We start from the raw sequence: 24,099 nt of genomic DNA on the forward strand, positions 1-24,099 counted from the left end.
TCTAAGTATGTATATATACCTATCAGTATTAAAAAAAAAAAAAATGAAATGTGCCCATTATGACCTGCTAGGTCAGTAAATGCGCCATGTTGTACATAAAACTATATCGTTTTCCAGATTAAACTAATTCATATGTTCTGACCTGTTCTGTGAAGGATGTGGAGTATACATATGTAAATTGAAGTGTCATAAGAACTATGCAATTATTTAAAATATATATGTATGACATTTCTGTGTTGATAATGAGTAGTAGTTCCTAATGATATTGTATGGGCTTTTGGAGTGTACTGGCAAAAAAAAAAAAAAACCAACAATCTTTTCAGTTTTGTCAGTGAGGTTCTCAGCTCTTTATTTTTCTTTTCCCTCTATTATTATTGTTATTCTTTTCTTTTTTTTTTTAATTGTTAAAGGAACATACATTTTTGAGGTCTATATTATGTATGGTTACTGGAAGATCAATGACCAATACAATAGTATCAAGCATTATTGGCAAATGTTGATGACTAAAAGATCATGGCTAGGACTTCATGCTGTGGTAAGATTGAAGAATATATTTTTTTCAAAGATAGTATGATATTTTTTCCATCTGATCAGTATCCTCAGAGACAGTTGTGAGACATTTTTTCTGAGTAGTATTGTTTTTATGTGCATCTACTCAACTCATTAGCAAAGTATAAAAAAGAAGATCAAGTATTAGGGCCGATGAAGTAATTGCTGCAAGCTGAATGTTATCATATTGTTAAGGTTGGAAAAGACCTCTAAGATTGTGTAGTCCAAGACACATTGTACTAGTTAAATGTGTGAAATTGGTCCATTGAGATTCATTGTGCCCCTAATTTATTGTTCAGTCCCAAATTGGCACTTGAGCAAACAAACAAAAAACCCTAAATGGGCAATTCTCCTAAGTGCTGAGTGTATTGCTATGGTGAACACATCTTCCTTCAGGTGAAGTCGTCTCTCACAAGCTCACACATTCAGGCTGAGGTGCTGGATTCTCCCATACAAAATGTTCATATTTCTCTTAGGTAAGTCTGCTATGGTTCCATATGCTGGGGAAGCTGGAGAAAAAACTCTTCTTCTTCACCTTGCTCTTTTCCCCTGAGTAATTTAATATAATCTACAAGCTTGTTATAAACACCAGTGTTTCCAACAGCTCCTAACCTCCTAACTACTACTCTAGCTTAGGGTTACCAGAGTGTCTTAACTGCATGTTTCATAATATTCACAGACTTTCATTGCTGAAAATTTTGAAGCGTTTTCAAAGAACTTGCCACATTTAACATAGAAGACAGTCTAGGCATACTGAAAAATCCTGAACTTCTTCAGAAGAATGGCATTTAGCATCCCTTGTAATGCAAGAAATACTTAACATATACTGGGCTCCAAAATGAGTTCTTCTAGCAATTTTCTTTGCCCTTTTTTCTTCAGTTACTTATGTTTTTGATGCTATAACTTCTTTTTTTTTTCTTTTAAATTATAATGAGATGAACATATGATAGATAAAATTCCACATATTTATCCTCTAGATTGGTGGAAAAATGAAATAATGGGTAGCGTTTTGTGATTATGCTACTGTCCAATTTAGATTTTATATGGAGAAAAGAAATACAGTATTTTCATAGGAATGTATATACTAGTGCTAAGTGGGTGGAGGGGAAAATTCTGATGAAATGAAATCCCTATGAAAGTCTGTAAAACTAATTCATCCTCTTGAAAAGCATTTGCAGTGTACCATTGAATGTAGGTAGCAGCCTTGAGATATCCTTTCTTTGGCCATAACAGCTCTAGAGAAATGTTAATTGCTACCATGATAAAGCAGCTAAGCAATGTTATATTTCAGATATGGTTGTAATACAGCAATGTCAGCAAACTTTGACTTCCAGCAGGGCTGTGTAGAAGACGCTGGATGCAGGTGTTTGTCCAAGTCAAGTATAAATAAGTGTTTGCCTGTTTCTCTTGCTATTTGCTGATGGTACCAAGGCATCCAGCTCTCATTTTGTGGGGCAGTGGAATGTATACTGTGTTTTACTGAGCATATGACTTATGCATAACTGAAGAGTACCTAGTGCATGAATTTGTGATGCCCAAAATATTCCCACTTAATTTTATGTAAAGAGGCAAAATAATAAAGGAACCAATGAGTTTGGAAAGGAAGATTATTCCAGTCAGCAAAATGAGTGGAAGTAAATTGATTGATTAATTTAAATCCTGTCCATGGAATACAATGTTTGAATATGATATATATGAAGAGTTACTGCCCTCAATTTTTTTGATCCCTTGCTTTGAGAATTAAATGCAAAGGCCTAACTCTCAGTCTCAAGGCTGGATACAAATCCTCATGAACCTGCTCCTGTAAAATTGTCTTGTCACTTTCCCCAAGCATTCAAAACTTTCAACAAGGCTAAACTCACAAATCCCGTCCCTTAGCCTTCTGTTTCTGTGCTGATGCTACATGCAAAGTTAACCCACATGAAAGTTTAGTCACACAGATCTTTTCCAAGCCTTCCTATAAATCTTTCTCTCTTCCAGTGCTATATAAAATTTGTTGACAGAAGATTAAATGCGCAGTTTTTGGATACTGGCTAACCATTATATAAAATAATTAATCATAAATACTCCCTTTCATTCCAAAAGACTTAATATGCATTCTACATTGAAATGTTTTACAAATATTTGATATTTATTTAGCATATAGCTTAAAATTGATATTTTCACCGCCCTAATGAGACTTCCTACCCATCTCAACAGTTATAACAATTTATCCCAAGACTGTGTAGGAATGCAGGAAGAGAGGAAAGTCTTCCTCCTGATCAGTGAAAATCAATGACTAAGTGGTGCAAACTACCCATGAGTAAATTTCAACAGCAGACAAAGCAATGTGTGAGCCTCTCACACAATTAGAGTATTGATATATCCATGTGGTAATATGAAAGGTCCCCTTGCAAGACAGAGAAGTTGGGGGAGCATTAGAGCCTTAGCTTCAAATTATTTTCCAGTCTCATTTTACTTAAAATTTTAATAAAATGTAAGGTGAAACCCAAAACCTGAAGTTGTGAATGTGTGCGTGTATTGAAATGTCAGTGAGTGTGTCTGTAGTTGCCTTGTCAATGAAGGATGTAGCACACTGTACAGGGAGCCAAATTAGGTGGGACAGAGCTCTGGGTGGTTTCAGTGGGGCCACCTGTGCTAAGCAGCTACTAAGTCTGAATCTTGATTCTGGTGTTTGTGTTTTTTTTATTTTTTATTCATGATGAGAGATTACTCCTCTCATCAGTCCTAAGTAGACATTTTGAAAAGAATTTACAGAGTCTCAGCTTGGTTAGATGCCATTTGCCCTAGGTTTTTCCTCCAGTCGTTAGCAGTATCCAATTAGTATTAGGTGTTTAACTTCTGTCAGTTAACCATGGCTTTACTGACATGCTATCAGAATTTGCCAGAATCTCTAACTGAAACTACTGATAGATTTTCCAGTTTTAATGAAGTCATTATGAAGAGGTAACATGGTAACTTTACTTCCTGTATCAGTAGATTCAACTGATGTTTCATCCTGATGCTTTGAACTTCGTATTTTACAGTGGCTTTCAGCTCTTTGATTTATATGTGAGTTTAAAATATAAGTTTTTGTGTGCACCTATGTTTTAGTTGTTTTATTTTCAGACTTACTTTCTCTGTAATTGAAAGCTGTGTTGCTGCTCTGAGGGGAATGATTACATAGAAGAGTCAACTGCCATAATTTCAGCATTTCTTTTCCTTGAGACATCAGTTACTCTGCACAGTGTATAGCAATTTTTCTTTGCAACTTGGGATTTCATCTTATCATCTAATTATTACTAATTTAGTAAGTAATTAAAATTAATTTGAACATAATATTAATGATTTTTCACATAAATCATCTGAATAACAGGAAAAGTTGATGCTATTTTTCAGCATTAAATACTTACTTTAATTCTGCTTGGTTTCCCAGTTTCATTTTATTATGCTGTTCAAAATACAGTAACAAAATACATGAACCAAAGCACATAGCATTTAGAAGATTGTTTCCTTAAAATAAATAAAAAATGCATAGGGTAGATATAAACTCTGTTCCTAGTAAACAGGATTGTTTGATTGAATTTATTTTTCATTTATTTGTTTGCTTAGAGGATGCATATCAGTTGTTTTACATTGATTTCCTAATTATTTGTTCAGTGTTTAGCAGAGAAAAAATATATATATTCTGTCTATATATAGAGAATATACAATATATACATACAATAATATAGGATATAAACTAATGACATATGGATAATTATGGTAACTCAAAGGAGTCTCAATTCAAGAAATTATTATTTTGTGGATGTGTACTAGCATTTTTTTAAAAAAATATTTAGATATTTTTCTCTCTAAAAAAAACTGATAAGGTCATAAAGAGAGAAGGTTATCACAGAATCGCAGGGGTTGGAAAGGATCTCAAGAGATCATTGATTCCAACCACCTGCTGAAGCAGGTACCCTATAATAGGTTGCACAGATCGGTGCCCAGGTGGGTCTTGAACATCTCCAGAGAAGGAGACTCCACAACCTCTCTAGGCAACCTTTTCCAGTGCTCCATCACCCTTACTATGAAGAAGTTCTTCCGCATGCCAGTACGGAACTTTCTATGTATAAGGTTTAGGTGATTAATCCTTGTCCTATTGCTATGCAGCACTGATACATATTTAGTTTCTAATGAATTAATATTCTAAATAATAGAAACATGCTAGGATCCCAATTTGTATAATTATTTATCTTAATGCAAGTGTAGAAATACAGTCCTTCAACTTCTTCCATTTTGTGCACTTTTTATGTGTAAAAGGGTATATTGCAGAGAAAGATGCAACCACTGCCTCCCACCATAGTCAGTAATTTGACTACTTACTGTTAAAGTAGAAAAACATAAAATAAATTTAAAAAAACATCCTATTATGTTGTAATTTATTTTATCTGTTTCTATGGCTTGCTTTCAGAAGTCATAACAAGTTGGCAGTTGAGTCTACTCTTTAATTGGACCAAAGTAATTTAAAATTTGTGAATACTATTTTAGTATAATACAGGTAATTAAAAAAGTATATAAACATGTCAGATTAAGATTGGTAGTTAACTGTATATCATTTGAAAGGCTGTGTGTAGGAGTTGTGAACAGTCTTGCTACTGCTCAGTGTTGCCCTTTGCTTGCTGACAGATCTGAATATCAGGGGTTTCCTCCCACTTCAGCCTCACATCCCTGCTTGCCCTAACTGCAATAGATCTTTTTCAGGGGGAAGGTTGCCTAAGATGCATCCGTTTAGGACTAAAGAGGAAGAACATAAATCTATTACTTCTCTAGAATTTTAAGATAAATTTGAAGTGATTCTCCTCATGGTGATTTAGCTGAGATTCTTCTCCTGTGACTGCAAAAGTGTTAAACACCTCAATTCATGTTTTCATAATCTAATATATCATATTAGTTCAGATACTTGATGATGACAACAACAACAACAAAAAACCCTAAACCTAACAAGCAACCTATGGTGATGATGGAATGTACGCAGTCCTATAATATCCTAATAATTGATATTAATGCCAACTGAAATGTTGTATCAATTGGAGACCAGTCTCTTTTTTCTGCTTTTATAAACTGTGTGGTCTGCAAAAGTATGCGTTGTGAAAAATTACAATTATTGTAGAGGTTTCAGAACTAGGTTTAAGTGGGCATCCTCCAGTATGTCCATGTTTTCAAGTTGTCCATGTCTGTTGCATGTGTTTTTATATCATTCTCATTCCTTCCTTCTCTCTCTCTCTCTTTTTTTTTTTTCTTCCATCTATCCATTGTCGCATCTTGCATTCTTGATTACAGTGTGTGTAATCATTACCACGGTGTGAAGGCAATTCCCCACATCACCAGGTATGGTGCCACATTTCTCTGGAAATGTTTATGTGTGCTTTAAAACCTATTTAGTGTTGTGCACTGTTATAGTGAGATTCTTTTTGGTTAGCCTCATTTCTCCTTTTTTTTTCCCTTTTCCATTAGATATGAATTACCATTCTTGCATCTTTGTTGCTTGGTTTCTTTTGATTGTCCATCGGTCATGGCCTGAACCCCATACGCTTTTGAGTGGTTTAACAGGTGCTATGGAGTTTCATTTTGAAGTGCTCCTAAGCTGCTCAGTTAGTTTTTATTGCTTTTATTGTGACTGTGAAGAGTTTATGTTAAATGCTTAATACTCAACTGCAATAGTAAACACTGATGAATAAACAAATACTTTTTTTTTCCCCTAATGGTTTGAGCTCTATATATCCAAACCATCATTCATCAGTATTTCTGTACCTTTCAGAAACATGTTAGGTACAGACTGGTATATGGCTAGCTGATTTTCTTTTTGAGAATGTTACAAGACATTAAAGCTACTCATTTAGTTGCAAATTTTTTTGACTTCCTAGTATGTTTCTGGACATCACCGGCCTGTGTACTTTTGCACTTAAGCAGAAAAAAAATTCATCAAAGCTATTACAAATAATGTATTGTTGGTGGAAAACTGTCTCTCTTTAAAAACAAAAGTTATTGTAATTAATGAATATGCATTCATGAGCTTTTGCGGAGTTAGCATAAACATATATGTTAATTAATGATTTAGTTCCATGCATTATCCTTAACGTAAAGGTCTTCTCAACATGCAAACTACCAGTTCTAGAGCTGGTGGAAATGAATATCACACATTTGATTCTGATGACAACACATCTTGGTTACCATTGGATGACAGTTTTTTCTGTTTAAGCTTTGTTTTGAAATGTCTTACAGCCCTTATGACTCTGTGAGGTCATAAGCATAATTAGAAGTATAACTGCTCAGAGTGAGGGGAAACAAAATGTTTTAAAATAAAAAGCTTTTTTCTGTTACGACTATTTCAGGGTTCTTCAGTTGTCTCGAGATCTTCCATTCTTAACTCACATTTCTGCAACTGTTTAACAACATAATCATTTTCATTATGCGTAAACATAATTTATTTTCTGCTTAAGTTCCTCTTCTGCTAAAGGAGGTCAGTAGTAGGTATTTTGTCTTTTTTCCAAAATTGAGATGGTAAAATGATGAAAAGATGAATTTGTGTACAACTTTTTCTTGTACTGAGTGGCAACATTGAACTTACTGAGGTTGATCTCATAGAGCTTACAGAGAGGCATTTAGGATGTGCATTTCCATTAATAAAATGTGTTAAATAGCTGCAAGCTGTGGCTTCATAGCGTTCAACCTCCAAGGTATATTACTGTGAGGTCAAGCCTAAATGAACTACCATTTCTTTCCTGTTATGTTCCAACCTGTATAATTACATTACCTTAATGGATTTTCCCTATTATTAGTGAAGTAAAAGATGAGGGATACTAAATTAGATATTAATTGCCTCAATTAAGCCAATGTATAAGGATCATGGCTCAGTTATGGTTGTCACGTGGGATAATAGCTTTGTTGTGACTACTGTAAAATCACATTTTGCAAAAGTAAAAATGTAATTTGATTTAAAAGAATTAAAAATTGATTTGTTTTGAACAATGTGCTTCCTAGAGAAGGAAGAATTGGAAAAGTTGAAATAACTGAAGATGCATAGAATGGATGAACAAGTACTTGAGTGACTGAGTCTTATCCTGTTGATGGGCTCACTCAATGGTTTTGCAGCATTCTTGGATTCAAATTAGTAGAGACAATTTGGCAGTATAAACTACTCAAGTCACAAATCTGCACAGCGTGCCCATTCTACTTAAACTAAGATTAGAATCTGCTTCCAAACTGATACATTCCACTTTTAGAAGGATTTTATGTTTTCAAGATCACTCTTTAAATTCAAATTGCTCCCTTCTTGATTTATAAGGATCATATGATTCCAGCAGCCTTTGTTTTTGTTTGTTTGTTTGTTTTTAGTGTAATCTTTAGTTTGTCAGTCAAACTTCAGTAAACTTTAGTATTAAGAATCTTATGGAAAATGAAGATATAATGAAAGGAGAGAACAGGATTTGAGTGAAATACATAGCCCTGTAGTTTGCTTCTGGAGTCTGAAAGCAAACAGCAGAGCCTCATCTTGTAGCACTGCTTACGAAGGTGCTAATAAATCTTCAAAAAAATATTGCATGTTTCCTGTAATATATGTTGCAAACTGGGGAGAAGGGCAATTCACACAAAAGTGTGAATGTAGTTAATTGGGTGTGAATTTGCAGTGAGTTTGGAAAAAATAGTAGTTTTATTTAGCTATTTTTACCTAGATTCCAGTCCTGCTGATTTAACATTTCTTGTGTCTCAGAAATTTGAGTTATCTCACTGAGATCATATGGATACGAGTATTGGTATTTAATTACTTCATATTTTTATCAGTACTTTTTAAAATTTGATTTATAAATTACAATATAATATAATAAACATATTTCATGAGCCTGGAGTGCCTTATAATTCATTTTTGTACTTGTTCATTAAACAGTGTGTTGTTGATATCTTGGGTTATATAAAAATATTATTCCAGTATGAAGGAGTGAGTTTACAAGGTATTTTTTTCCACAGATAATTAAAAGTCTGACAGAGGATTTTCTTGCAAGGCTGGTTTGGATTTATGCAGAACACGTTTCTAAAATCAAGCAAACAGGACTCCAAATGCTTAAGTTAAACAAATATATCTAGTTTCATTCATGAAACAACTGGAAATCTATATACTTATAATTTTGCATGAAACCAAGAAATCAAATCTATTTGCAATTTTATTTAATAAAGAAAAGTACTCAAGCTTCAGTGACAGTGTTCTTGTGGTTGAACTTGAAATGCACAGCAAGTACAAATGTTTGATAGAATTAAATGCAGACATTGAATCACAGTAATCAGATGTTCTCTATTAACAAGAAGCATCTTTTAAAAAGATTAATTTTTTTTTAACTCAGCCAATCCCTTTTGTTCCAGATTTTAATTGAACAATTCACTTCTGGCACGCTACTGTAATGGACAAATGCCAGAGGATAGAAACAAAGGGCACAGTGTTTCATTAAATCTAAACAATAGATAAATGATATTCAAAGTCAATTTAAATGTCGTTCTTGTTTTTTTCAAGTCTAGTCCTGGTTCTTTGGAGATCTTAATTAGTGTTTGTCAGCACAGAGTGGGAAGAGAAATATGTCCCCATTTGGTCAGTACACGTTGCTTCCCTGCACTGCTGCAATTAGGCTGGACAAACTTCATGTAGCTTTTGACTCTTACTGTTTCTTACAGTTTTAATTTCAAGTGGTTTATTCAATGATGGTAAATTTCTTATGGCTCAATGTATTCCTGCGTGTCTTTGATAATTGGAATAGTCCTTTTATTTCCTTTTCCATTTGTATGAGCTAGCTAAGCGCATTCTACAATAGACTGAGGCATTGAATGTTTCTTCTTTTCAGCAATGTAACTGCAAATGAAAACAAGATAGTCTACCAATTACTAATTCCAAAACTTGTTTTTCCCACAAAAATTATTTTTTGCATACTGCTAGTTAGCTTTTTTTTTTTTTGTACTGGGGTATAGAAGTTTCATGCATGGTACTCCTGGAGGTCTTAAAGCATGGACAAAGATGTCTGCATCCAAGTCCCCAGGTCTCCTATTCCTCAGTGAGACACTGCTTCTTTCAGTAATAATTAATGTTTTAAGACAAGAATCGTGCCATGGGTGTTTGTTTTTCGTAATTTCAAGTCATTTCCTGAAGGAAATGGTTAGTGGCAGGATCAACATGAATAAAAATATATTCTGGAAGAATATGCCATCTTCTTACACTCACAGTATACACTCTGTGCTGATGGGCCTTTGAAATCTGCTGCAGATTGGGGTTCCTAATTTCCTGTTTACTTAAAGATGCATCAAGGCACAAGACCACGTCCTCTGCTGCTTTGCACATAACCTCAATTTCTGGTGTTTCTAGTGTTATGCTGAAACCACCCTGACATTGTAATTGGACTTGTCAATGTAAATGCTGCTCAGAAGCAGATGGAAACCTTTCTCCTGAAATTGTTTGCTTGAATTGCTGTATGGTTCAGAGGTAGTTTTCAAATCATCCAACCTTCCAAAATAGAAATTCTCTGTTATTTTAGTTTCTTTTATTTAATGTCTTAAAATGTATTTTTTTCAGATAATTCATCCCAAAAAAATCCATATGCTACCTAAACCAACCCAAACCTTTTTTTTTTCCCTTAAATATATTAATACCTATTTCTAAAATAGAAAAAAATAACACCTCCAGAAGCAATATAAGAGGGGCACGTGTATGCTCAGTATTATAGTATTTGCTTCAAATAAATAGCAACTTGGCTTCAGATAAAAAAAAAAAAAAAAAAAAAAAAAAACTAGGCAGGAAACCACTGGGACTTTTAAATGTAGACAAATGTATTTGTCAGTAGTTTGAGGGAAAAAAAATATACTAAAATTTACTGAAGAATATGAACGTGAGCACAGACAGCGGAGAAAAGGTTTTAACTGGTAATTCAACTGACAACTACATGAAAAGAAAAAAATTGTAATAATCAGATATGCAGATGAAAGATACAATTAAATTGTGGCCATAAACGTGCTGAGAAGGGATTTCATGTAGGATCATGGGTCTGAACATCCATACTGCTATTCAAACTTCTACTATCGTTCCCCTGTCCATTTATTCTGTTTTGGCTCTTCTCTCCATGTTTGCATGTAGACACAGTGGGGCCAGTCTCACTTTGTGCTGTTTCTTGCTTTATTTGATTGCTGTTCTATTTAATGCCATTTTAGGAGTAATGTCTATTGAATGCCCTGACCTCAAAGTTCCTAAATTATGCTCTATATCACTTGTATTCTTCCTGAGCACATAAATCTCTCCTTCTGCAGCAACAGAACATTGTGAGGGTGGGCAGCAACTAGCCTGCTCTGTCTGACCCTTTGTCAGTAGGGGAATGTCTTAGAATGGGCTCAGAGATGGGAGACTTTGGCCACACAGCTGAGAAGGCCATTGGAACAATACTGGTCAGGAAATGACCTTCTGCGTGCCCCTGTCTCCTCCTCTTCTACTTTTTTTTTGCAATAAGAGAAGCCTCTGCCTTTCTCCAGGGAGGATGCAGAGTGCTGAGATGCCCTGTGGATTTAATGGCAATATTTAAAGTCCTGAATCAGTAGTTCTAGCATAAGGGGGAATTACCTTCTTTGGCAGGCAGCTTATGAAACACTCTTTTAAGAAATAAGTAAGGAATTCGTGGTCCTGATTAAGGCTTATGGATTTTTCTCCAGGGCCAAGCATTTGAAAATGACTTGCAGCCTTGTCCAACATTTACTTATCTAACTGCTTGTTAGAGTCTATCTTGCAGACAGGCACAAAAAGAGTTACAGGGGGCAAAGCAGGAGAGAAGGAAAGAATGGGAGCAAAACTGATTCTGAGGGGGGGATGAAAAAGGATATTTGTAAGTTTGTTTGTGTAGCACTCTTATGGAAGAACAATTTTTCTTCTCAGCAAAACATTTTCTTACATTGTACTACAGTATATTACTCAGAAGCAGATCAGTGCTGGAGCAGTACTCCAATACTTGGGGAAGGGGTCAGATCAGTACTTTTCAGGGAATTTTATCACAATGTTTCTTTGAATTTCAAAAGCAATATATGCAGAGCATAAAGGCAATATGTGTATTTACATATTAATTTTAGAAAATCCAGCTTTATGAAAACTTTAGTGGCATACTTAAGAGGTAGTTAGTTATTAGTTTCTGTCAAGGATATCACTGTAGAAGGAAGGAAAAACTGGAAAAGCTGTGAAGATAGTGAAGGAATAGAAGAGTTTTATTACAAATCTTGGAGTGCCAGGAAGCATAGCCAGAGTGATCTAGAACATTCAAATTAAAGAGTAAAATGCAGGATGTAACCTGAATGTGCAATAGTGTGATAATAATTATCTATGGTAATGGTATGCTTTCAGGCTGTTTTTTTCTATTTTCATTGCAGGAGGAATGAACACAGTGAGTTCATATCACTAATCTAAGGGAAAGGAGGTAGGGCACTTAGATAATTCTACAGATTATGTTATCCCTTCGGCTGAATATCTTGTAATAAGCAGTAGCACTTCTATGTATTCTCTAGTCAATGGAGGTAAATTTGAATACAAAGAGTAATCTGTATGTAACTCTTCAAAAGAAGATAATTGCAGGGATAAAAGATAGAGTTATGCATTTATCATTGCCTGTAGTAGCAAATGTCAGTCAGAAAGCTTATTCATTTTCGACTTTGCCCATAAAATGCTTTTTGGAGTCATTTTTTATATCTATTTTATATTTCATGGGAGCAGCACAAATTGAACGGGTTAAATTTTAGGTAAATTTGAAGTTTATTTTTGATCAATAGAAAATCAGAGTTTTGCTTAACAGAACAGCTGTACCATGAATTGTACAACTCAGAGAGAAATTTTGACATTCCTGAAGATTCAAATGAGCACTCAAGGGATAGACACATGGGAGACTTGTTTAATTAGTTTCGTTGTCAGTCATAATGACTTTTTTTTTTTACATATTCAGAGTGGGGAAAAAAGGTATTCCTTTAATATATATTTACAAACTTTCAATAAGATGCTGGAAAGGACCATAGATGTATTTCATTTAGGGAAAAATGACAGTCAATTCTAAAAGAGATTTCAACAAAGCTGACAGGATTAAAACACACTGAATAAGACTGAAATGGGAATGTTGTGACAGCGCAGCGGGCAGCAGTTCCACTACTCCATACAAATCTGCCTATGTGGGTTTAATAGTCAACACCAGTTATGTTTTCATATCGAAACTGTAATGCAGCTTATTGGAAGGAGCAGAAAAGAGACAGAAACGTAATAGTATAATTTTGAAGATTTACTGAATTGTGCAGATTTATAGTGAAAGCTATAGATTTATGGGACGCTGTAAAATACAGACTACAAAGACAGTAGCTAATTGTTTCAAATATTCAGCAATTTTTTAAGCTATTCAATCAACTAAGTTTATAAGAAAATGTACTGAGCTCTTACAAATCTTGTTATGTTTATGTGGAAAATAATGCTGAGATACAGGCAAAAATATAATACAATAGGCTATTTATTAGAAAAGAAAAGGAAAATCACCTTCAATATGAAGGAAGCACATTATACACATCAGTGAAATTGAAACCATAAACTTTTCAAATTAGATTTACACATTTGGATTAGAAAAATGAGTTGAATGCATGTTGGCAAATGTGAAGCTTTCCTTGGGAGCTTAATGTCTTATTTGTATGAAGCAGGAAATAATCAGAGTTAAGATTGTCTTTTAAAGTATACACAAAGGAAAACATATAAGTGAGGCTTGTATTGCTTTAATGAGATCTTTAATTCACCTCACAGTATGTTGTTGTTAAAATGTGTGATATAGCCAAGCAATAAGATGGGCTGTTTAATAAGATATTAAGAAATAAATAACTGTTGTGTTAATAAACAGTGAACCAGTCTGATAGCAGTGTAAAGCAGGTGAGGAAGTTTCCCTTGAGCATGATACTCTACAGTGTGCCATTTTCCACTTAAATTATTGTTCCAGGTGAAGATCAAAGGTAAGATATTAATAAAAGTCATATCAATACTATTAGTAACTTAGATGTATTTCTAATACGTGTGAATGGTAAAAGAATATTGTATTACTCAGATCTGCTTTTTATGTTTCTGCATTTTACAGTGCTTGGTAGTACGTTTATCCTCTATTAATTTTGGTCCAGATAAACCTGTACTTGTTTGTGTTGTCATTAGATATTGTAGGAAGTCAGATAATCCAAAACAGAAGGCTAAGATTTTATAACATTGTTCTAAAATCAAGCAAAGATTCCTCGTGCCTTTCTGTCACTTTTGACTCATTCTACTCACCATTTTTCTCTTTTATATCACCTTCATATCAGAGGGAACAGGTTTTAGTTTTAAGCTGTTCAAACCTTGTCTTACTCATCTGTTCTACCATAAAATGTATAGAGGTCTCAGAAGTTCTGTGAAGCGCTTCCCAATCATGTAGGGATAAACAGATTTGAGTAAGAGGTGCATAAACACTAAACTTTCTATTCCTTCACAAGTGAGTTGCCATGAGTTGATGATTTCTTCCTTGCCTTGACCAAATATTTATCCATCACAAAACTCTTGCAAAAAATGACAAAATTATATATCACTGCAGCGCATGAGTTAAGCACCTTGCTTGAAATTTGTCTTAATAGCATCACTATGAAGACCTCAGGGAGTGATTCTGTAGCCATACAAAGTTGCTTATAGATCTGTAATTAGGCAGCAATCAGTCAGTGCTTGACATTTTAGCACTTCAACCAGCTGCAATTCAGAGATATCAACCTCGACCACAAATCCCTCATTTAACTTCCAGTAAAACAGAATTACTGACTGTTACGATTGTAATCATGCATTTTCTTTTAAATAGTAATCAGAAAGAGTGATTGTAGATCATTCTATAAATATACACATTTCTTTTACCTACTAGTAAAGTTTTTAGCTGTGGTATGATACAAATTAAGTAGTATGAGGTGATGGAGGTTTCTCCCCAAAAGCAGTATGTGGTTCTGTTCCAGTTAAAATCTTTAGCTTCATTTATAAAGAAAAATGAAGATGTACTGTGGAGTGAAAGATTAATTAGCTAATATTTGTGAAGCTCTGAAGTCTGTCTATGCAGTGTATGTGTGTTAAGTATTAGGGCAACAGAGTCGCTAAATGCAATTTGAGAGTGGGTTTGAGGGTTGAATTTTTTCCTGATTCACTGCGTTCACCTGAAATTTTCTGGTTTGTGACGTCTTTGCAGCTAGGCAAGTAAACGTGCACAATAATCTCCCTGGCACAGGTGGATCAATACTACTCAATTAGGTTAGCTCACACTTGTTTCACAGTCTATTAGTGCCTCTATATGTCTCATCACACTAAATCCTCTGGGGGAAACTGAGTGGTGTATCATTCATCATTTGCAGTTCCTTGTCTCTGGAAGACAGAAAATTGAGTGTTTGGGGGATGGTAGTGACCACTGAAGGAGAATTCTTTGTGTTAAGTGACTGAAGCCTGGAGATGAATGTCCCTGCCCAAACATTCTGAGCTTGTAGACTTCTCTCTAGATAGAAGAGCTGTAGTAGTGTGTGTGGATCTTTCATTATCAAACCAGAAATGTCATGGTTATATCAAATAAATTGCCCATGGAGTACAAACTCACAGTTTGACTCAAATAATCGTGGCAGTTTGATTTAACAGGGCAAATCTCATGTGGTTTCAGGCATTACCCGACTTTAAGTGGCACAAAGACAGTGTAAAGTCATAGTTCTTACTATGAAGTTAAAGCTACCTTTACTTTTATATTGTGCTTTCAACTAAAATGTGGTCTTGGACTACATCAGATGTTTACCAAATTTGTATTACAAGGTGGTCTGCAAGTCCCCATAGCTGTTAAGAACAGTCACAGGGCTACGTCCTATCTGGCCAGAGACCAAGAGATAAGCATTAAGAAAGAATCATAGAATCATTCAGGTTGGAATAGACCTTAAAGATCATCAAGTCCAACCACAACCTAACAATACTACCCTAACTCTAACAACCCTCCACTAAATCACGTCCCTGAGCACTACAACCAAAGTGTTTTCAAACACATGCAGTGATGGTGGCTCAACCGCCTCCCTGGGGAGCCTATTCCAGTGCTTAACAACCCTTTCTGTAAAGAAGTGTTTCCTGATATCCAACCTAAACTTACCCTGGTGCAACTTGAGGCCATTTCCACTTGTCCTGTCACCAGTGAGAAGAGACTAACCCCATTCTCACTGTAAGCACCTTTCAGATAGTAGAAGAGAGTAAGGTCTCCCCTCAGCCTCCTTTTCCCTAGAAGCCTCAGTTCCTTCCATTGCTCCTTGTAGGGCATGTTCTCCAAGCCCTTCACAAGCCTTGTTGCCCTTCTTTGGACCTGCTCCAGCACCTCCATGTCCTTTCTGTACTGAGGTGCCCAAAACTGAACGCAGTACTTGAGGTGAGGCCTCACCAGTGCTGAGTACAGGGGCAGGACTACTTCCCTAGTCCTGCTCAACACACCATTCCCAATACAAGCCAAGATGCCATTGGCCTTCTTGGCCACCTGGGCACACTGCTGGCTCATATTTAGCTGACTGTCCATCAGTACACCAAAGGTCCCTTTCCATCAGGCAGCTTTCCAGCCACTCCTCCCCAAGCCTGTAGGGTTGCCTGGGGTTGTTGTAACTAAAATGCAGAACCTGACACTTGGCTTTATTGAAACTCATACAGTTTACCTTGGCCCATCGATCCAGTCTACCCAGGTCCCTCTGTGGTGCCCTTCTCCCCTCAGGCAGATCAACACTCCCTCCCAACTTGGTGTCGTCTGCAAACTTACTGAGGGTGCACTCAATCCCCTCATCAAGATCATTAATAAAGATGTTAAATAGAAGCAGACACAGTACCAAGCCCTTGGGGACACCACTCATGACTGGCCGCCAACTGGATTTAATTCCATGGACCACAACTCTTCAGGTAGACCACATCGACAGCCTTACCTTCATCCACGAAGTGGGTCACCTTGTCATAGAATGAAATCAGGTTTGTCAGACAGGATCTACCATTCGTAAACCCATGCTGACTGGGCCTGATTCCCTGGTTGACCTTTAACTGGTCCATAATGACTCCCAAGATTATCCGTTCCATAACCTTTTCCAGCACCAAAGTGAGACTGATAGGTCTATAGCTACTAGGATCATCTTTCCGGCCCTTTTTGAAGATGGGTGTCACATCTGCAGGTCTCCAGTCCACCGGGACATCCCCAGTTAGCCAGGACTGATGAAGGATGATGGAGAGTGGCTTGGCGACCATATCTGCCAACTCCCTCAGCACTCTGGGGTGCAGTCCATCTGGCCCTATAGATTTTTGAGCATCCAGCTTTCGGAGGAAGTTCAAAACTATATCAGCATGGATTGTGCATGGCTCATTCCGTTCCCCATCCCTATCTACCAGAGCAGGGGGCTGTGTTCCCAGGGAGTAACAAGTCTTAGTATTAAAGACTGAAGCAAAGCAGACATACAGCACCTCAGCCTTACCCTGATCCTTGATCACCAAGTTGCCCTTGGTATCCAACAAGGGATGGAGATTCTCCCTAGCCCTCCTCTTGCTGTTGGTGTATTTACAGAAATATTTATTGTTTTCCTTTACCTTAGTGGCCAAGTTCAGTTCTAGCTGGGCTTTGGCTTTTCTAACTTTCTTCCTGCGCAGCTTCACTACATACCTGTAATCATCAAAAGTAGCTTGCCCACTCTTCCAGAGACTGTAAACTTTCCTTTTGTTCTTGAGTTCCAGCCAGAGGTCTCTGTTCAGCCAGTCCAGCCTCCTTGCCCATCAGCTCATCTTCCACGACTTGGGGACAGTCAGCTCCTGTACCTTTAAAATTACTTCCTTAAAGTATTCCCAGCCTTCCTAGGCTCCCACACTCTCCAAAACTGCCTCCCAAGGGACCCTCTCAACCATGGTCCCAAAGAGGTTAGTCTGCCTTCCAGAAGTCCAAGGTGGCAGTTCTGCTGACTCCCCTGTGTGGTTCAACAAGGATTGAAAAATCTAGCATCTCATGATCACTGTGCCCCATATGGCCTCCAACCTTTACATCCCCCACCAGACCTTCTCTGTTAACCAACAGCAGGTCCAGGATTTTGCTTCCGCTCTTTGGCTCCTTCACCAGCTGTGTCAGGAAGTTATCTTCCACACACTCTAGGAACCTCTGGGACTGTTCCCTCTCTGCTGTATGATATACCCAGCAGACGTCTGGGAAGTTGAAGTCTCCCACAGGAAAGGAGCTTGCAAGTAGCACCAAGCTTGCAACCAGCCATTTAGTTGGACATGAATAGGTAGGGAAAAAAATAAACCGTCTGAAAATGCTGAAGCAGAGTAAGTGACATCCTAGCTTTAATGTATATATTTATATATATTTTTTTTTTCCCTCTTTCTGGAAGATGCTTAGTCAGCAGTATTTTGTCATTTTCATTTAGCAGGATTTGCAAAATCACATTTTCATCTAGCCTGCTCCTTTTTGACTGCCTCTGTTCTGAGCATGTTGAACTTGAAAGAGGCTTAATTTCTCCATCTTATTCAGCAAAAGTCCTTTATCATCATCGGCTTTGGTTTGTGAGATTTCTTATGCCAACAGCTTGCTGGAATTTTAGTGCTTTCTAATCTTTTTGCAGATCCACCTCATTCCTCATCAGCTACAAAAGCACTCTGTCTTTCTCAGATCCAGGAGTTTGCCTTTTCTACCTACCACTGGTTAATTTGTAAAAGCAAGGTTTGATTAAAAGTAATAACAGTAATAAATGGGAAAAATAAAAGACAAGGCAGTTTGGAGCTGGAGGGGCTATCCTTCCATCTGGTAACCTGGAAAAGTAGACAAACTAAGAGGAGCTTGCCATTCTAAATCCTACCTAATTGGAAGTTTCTTTTCAGAAAATCTTCAAACTTATTTTCAATATTTTAATGTGATATTTCGTTATTAAATTTGGCCCATTATTCCCAGTCATAGAATCATAGAATCACAAGGTTGGAAACGACCTGCAAGATCATCTAGTCCAACCGCCTTCCCATTCCCGTTGGTACCACAAGCTATTAAGCCATATCTCATAGCTCCTCATCCAGACACCTCTTGAACACAGCCAGGGACAGCGACTCCACCAGCTCCCCGGGCAGGCCATTCCAGTGTCTTACCACCCTCTGAGAGAAAAAGTTTCTCCTAATGTCTAACCTAAACCTCCTCTGGTACAACTTCTGGCTATTTCCTCGGGTCCTGTTGTTTGCCCGGGAGAAGAAGCCAAAACCTTCCTCATCACAGCCTCCCTTCAGGAAGTTGTAAAGTGCAAGGAGGTCTTCCCCGAGGCTCCTCTTCTCCAGACTAAACAATCCCAGTTCTCTCAGCCGCTCCTCATAAGACTTGTGCCCCAGACTGCTCACCAGTTTTTTTGCCCTTCTCTGGACACGTTCCAGGGCCTCAATGTCTTTCTTGTAGTGAGGGGCCCACTTATTATAGGGGCCCAATTATTTAACGAGTCTGTCCCACAGATATGAAAATCTTGTTCTGTAGTGTTTCACTTAATTACCTTCATGTAGAAGCAATCTATTTTGATGATAATAGCATCATTTTTGAGTATTAACGTCACTTTTGTATATCTTGTAGCCATTTATCAGACCTTTTGCTATTGTTACTGCAGCCTGTATTATTAGTAGTCTGAATATAGAATTTCACAGGGAAGGCTTGTGTTTTCTTCTTATTTCAGTATCAGTGTCTTTTCCACTTATCAGACTTCCCTCTTCTTTTTTCTCTTACACACAGTTAGGAAGTGAAGGATTCTTAGTTTTCTGGTCTGAGAAAAGAGAAACAATTGATAACACACCCTGATTTTGTTCAAACTTATCTTTTATTTCTCGTGAAAGAAAATGCAAAGCGTTCACTCAAAGAGAAAGCCTAGTTTTGAAAAATGCCTTAGTTTTGGGGAATATTTTATCCAAACGTAGACCCCAAACCATATCTGTTTCATAATCTTCACTAGAATTTCCTTCCCATCACACTGCCACAGGTTTAGTCAAAAGTAAGGAAAGTATTATGACTAACGTTTAGACAACTTGTCTCTATTATGTATATGAACTCATACCTTTAACCACGAAGTAGGGAATATGTTTGCACATTTCTTGATGAAGCTCAACCTCTGATACAAATGTTACCATTTGCATTTTAGTAGAAAATGCAATGTCACATTCCCCAGAGAAACCAAAGGAACTGGAAAAATGGCCTTCATGAAGAACATCCTTCCTCTTATGATGCCTTGCTCTTCTCTGAGCGTACCACTTGTCAGTGCCCTCAAGCCATGACCTGCATCTTCTGTGCTAGACCAGCAGAGCCCAGTTGCACTTGTAGTGATATGCACTAACAGTAGTGTGCAATGTAAACTAAGCCATTTGTGAGTATTTTAGATGCTTTTCTGTTGATGTCACAGAATAAAGTTCCAAATTTCTGTATGAAAAATAATGGAGACCTATGATTTATTTACTGTTTATACACTCTGTGATAAGGGACGATACAATTCTTGTGTCACTGTAACATTTTCCAGACTTCATTACAATTAAAGCATGGCAGCCGTATGTCTCTTTGCTTAAAGAGGGACAGTTCAAATTTGAGTCTGTATCTCAACCTCTTTAGAGCTCTGCAGTACTGCTGCACTTAGAAATGATGGAGATATATTATCAAGCTCTTTTTGTGGAACATTGTGAAGAGTTATATTTTAATTCTGCTGTAAGGACTGGAAATACTTTCAAAGCTAATTGGACTTAATATGCTGAACATAAGTTATATTCTTTGATTTTTTTTACATTTGAAGAACTCTTGTTCTGATGTACAGTAATAAAGAGACATTTATCTGCTCTTTAATTATTAGTCAATTTAACAGTGTCATCTAATGATATGGGTGGACTTGTTCCTCCTCTCTTCTGTTAAAAAAGCAACAGGATATTTTAGAGATAAATGTATGGTGAAGGAAATTTTGCTTTTGTCATTGCAAGAAGGAAGCAGAGTTATTTTCCCACTGCAGAGTGAGCCTCTCTGTGTTTGTGAAACTGTATTTTCATCTGAGCAATTCTCTGGTATTCCAAATGTAAATATACTGTCTCTACAACAGGTCTGTAACTGGACTTTCCAGTTAGGTGTGGTCAACAGATTTTCTCCTTCTAAAATGTTGTGCATGATGCTTTTTGTGTGTTTGACTCCTGTTTCTAGAACTCAGAAGGAGGCATCTTTTCCATGATTTCAGAAATACTAAGACAAGTTATTCTACCTAATTCTATTTCTAAATAAATGCATTAAGTTAGTTCCAAATAAATATTTCTTACTTCATTTGCCTGAGGATAAATATACTATTTACTCTGGAATGTAATCATGCTTTTAATATAATCTTAAATCTGTTATGAATGTTTGAAATCTTTGTCTTGATTTTCCCACAGTTTTACAACCGTGTTGTGGTAAAAATGCATGGTCACAAAGTAGACCAACAGCTTCTCTTACCTATTGCTTTTAATACTTTATTTATATTTATAGATATTTTGTGAATAGATACTATGCTGTAGAAATGTAGTTGGATTTTTTCTCTGCAGTTGTTTGAATTTTACACTTGAGATATTTTGTAGCAAAGAATTTTCTTACGAACACTTTATCATTTGAAACTCGTACTCTGTTGAAAGAAAGAGTTGATATTTTTTTCTTAAGTTTGTATCTTCTCACTTTGTATAAGATTAGGCAATTTTCTGATAGTAAACAGCAGCAATAACGCTTCTGCTGTATATCTGGGGACTAGATCTGAGCTCTTAAAATGTTTTTGCTTGTTTTTCTTCATTGAACTTGTTAGTTAAAAGATATTTTCCTGCTGTTGGCTAGTCTACAGGCTCTGATAGCACGGATAGCTAGTGATTGCCTGGAGAACATCACTTCTTTTCAGCACTTCTCAAAACCACATTTGTTATCATCGTTGCAATTATTGCATGCTGGCTTTTTTTTCTGAGTTAAGTACAGTTGAATCCTGTATTGATTTGAAGTTATAGTACATATATTGCTGCTTTGTGATGATTTTGAGAGTGATGACTTTGTAAAGTGTTGGGTTTTTTTTAATTTTAATTTTTATTTTTAATGCAGTTATTTCAAAACACTCTTTCATTTCACAATAGCTTTAAAGGTACATTTAGATTTATCATGTTGTCCATTTGCACAGCCCAGAGCCCAAGCTCCCCATATGGCTGTGATTGATGGCTGCGATGGAAACAAGTGATAATTGCATGGTGAGTTGCCTGGTATGCAGGGACGCAATTTGATAAATGCTTGTGGCATCCACTGGGCAAATAAAGTGGCAGATTAGAAGAGGCTACTAAAGACTTACTCACATGTAAACTCTCTAGAGAGTTGTCAGGGTGTGTTTCCATCCCTTACCATCCCAGTCCAAGAGCAAAATGTTTTCTTTACAACAAATATTATCTTTAATTCTAATGCAATTCAGTTACTATTATATTCTTGCCCGATTTATGCTTGTTGTATTCCCCTTTTCCCAAAATTTGAATGATATTACACCATAAATGCTTCAGCCTCTGTTAAATCTTAATGAGAAGCAAAAGCAGCTTGAATTAACCAGGTCTGGCTATATCAATGTTTTAGCTGTGTAATTTATGTCTATGTGTAAAAAGAGACTTGTAATTTAGAGGATTATCCACTGTTGTACGAGGAGGGGGAAAAAATCGTATTATAACATTTTAATGCCTTCCAAGACTTTCTAAAATTGAGTTCTCCCATGGCTATACTCATGATCAGAAGCATTTTTATATTTTTATTTTATTTCTGTTTCATCTCTAATCTTTGTAGAAAAGCCCTCCAGACCACTCAGATGAAACTAGAGGAAACTAGTAGGTCATTCCTAAAATTAAGGGCCAAATTGTAATGCTGCACTATGCTTCTGCAAAAATGTAGGAGTCTGTAAATGCTCCCTTGGACCCTGAGATTTACTTTGAATGGCGAAACTTGCTTTTCTGTCTTCTGGTCATTAAGAAGCCTTCATACCATGGTAATGTTGATAGTAATCGCTTCCTCTAATATGCTAGGTAGGATCAGGACTAAACTCTTTTGAGCTACATTTTCATGTTTCCTCTCAGCCCCTTGCTCATAAATTGTGTCATATGCACACACAAACACACACACAAAAACAAACAAAACCACAGAACAATTCATTTTATATTGCAGTTGCAGCCATAAGTTATATTGTAAGTATATAATCCAACTTTTGAAATATGACATACTTAAGTGTACCTACAGCTTTATTTGTATTTTCCTAGTTCTTGCAAGATTTTGGGAAATATTTTCTCATTCTACTACAATTTCTCCAAATTCTTCTCTACTGTTACTGAAAAGCATTTATAGAAAAAATACCACAGGGGACATCTGTACCTAAAATTTTGTAATCTATCAAAGTAAGGATTGATTACAGCTGTGCTATCAAATGCTGATGAACTTGAAAAATGGGGATTAAAATCTCTGCATTTTGTTTTCTGAAAACAACAGTTCTGTGTATTATCCAGGGCACATTGCTTGTGTTTACAGTGTGCCAAGAAAAAATTATGCATTTCAAAGGTTGAAAAAAAAAATTCCTTTCCTGGTTACTTTTTATTGAAGTTACTGTATATGTTAAGCATGTTTTTAGACCCAGAAACTGTTAATTCAGAGTGGCTTTAGAACACTGTTTTATGAGGCTGCTTAGGCAGCATAGCAGTTTTTCCAAACTATAAATACTGAAGCTGTCACTGCTTGTGACGACTGTGACAGCTTTTGGCCATCTCTTGGCTTTCACCTTCATGATGCAATAGACACAAACTGGAACCCGAGGTTCTGATTGAGCATTAGGAAGCACATCTGAGCTGTGCAGGTAAGGAGCACAGATTGTCCAGAGAGGTTGTGGAGTCTTCTACTTGGAGATCTTCAAAATCCACTTGGATGTGGTTCTGGGCTCCCTTCTGTGGGTGTTCCTGCTTGAGAAGGGGTTGGAGCAGATGAACCCAGAGGTTCCTGCCAACTTCAGCCATTTGTAGATTTTGTGATTGATAAATATGCTTTTGACCTTTAAAATATTAGTGTAAACAAAATAGTCCTGGGAAGGCAGAAACTTAACTCCCTCAGAAATGAAGGTTTATTTTTCAAGCCAACTTAGGCATTTCTGAGGTGTCCACTGGACTGGCTTTCCAGTTTGCAAGGTTTCAGGGCTGCACTTGGCTGGGAACTGGGCCAAGCTTGTGAAAATTTTACTTGAAAATCAAGCTACTTTAGTTACTTTCAAGTTGTATCTTTAGTTACTTTCAAGCAATACAATGGACAGAAATCTTTGAAAACATGCAGACACACTTTGCATTCAGATTTCTATTTCCATGCAACCCTAATTGCTAAAAAACAGAAATTAGTTTGCAAGTTTAGTTGTCATCAAACAGCATCTGCAGTCATATTAGAAATGAGAGGTAGTGATCAGTATTTTTGTGTGCAGTTTGAAAAAAAAAAATATGAATTGAATATGTTTTCTTAT

General features: G+C 36.5%; 1 protein-coding gene across 4 annotated transcripts in view; it reads left to right on the top strand.

Moving 5' to 3' along the window:
• Positions 1–24,099, top strand: part of CCSER1 (coiled-coil serine rich protein 1) — a 624,313-nt gene that overhangs the window by 515,586 nt on the left and 84,628 nt on the right. The window contains exon 11 of one of the 4 annotated variants that reach the window (XM_040699150.2): positions 5,854–5,900. The exons of the other annotated variants lie outside the window; for them this stretch is intronic. Within the exon in view, the coding sequence (XP_040555084.1) occupies positions 5,854–5,879 (26 nt within the window). The 3' untranslated portion in view covers positions 5,880–5,900. Of the gene's footprint in view, positions 1–5,853; positions 5,901–24,099 lie in introns of those variants that run through there. 4 annotated transcript variants of the gene reach the window in all.

The sequence above is a fragment of the Gallus gallus genome, chromosome 4, assembly GCF_016699485.2.
Source record: "Gallus gallus isolate bGalGal1 chromosome 4, bGalGal1.mat.broiler.GRCg7b, whole genome shotgun sequence".
Classification (NCBI taxonomy): domain Eukaryota; kingdom Metazoa; phylum Chordata; class Aves; order Galliformes; family Phasianidae; genus Gallus; species Gallus gallus.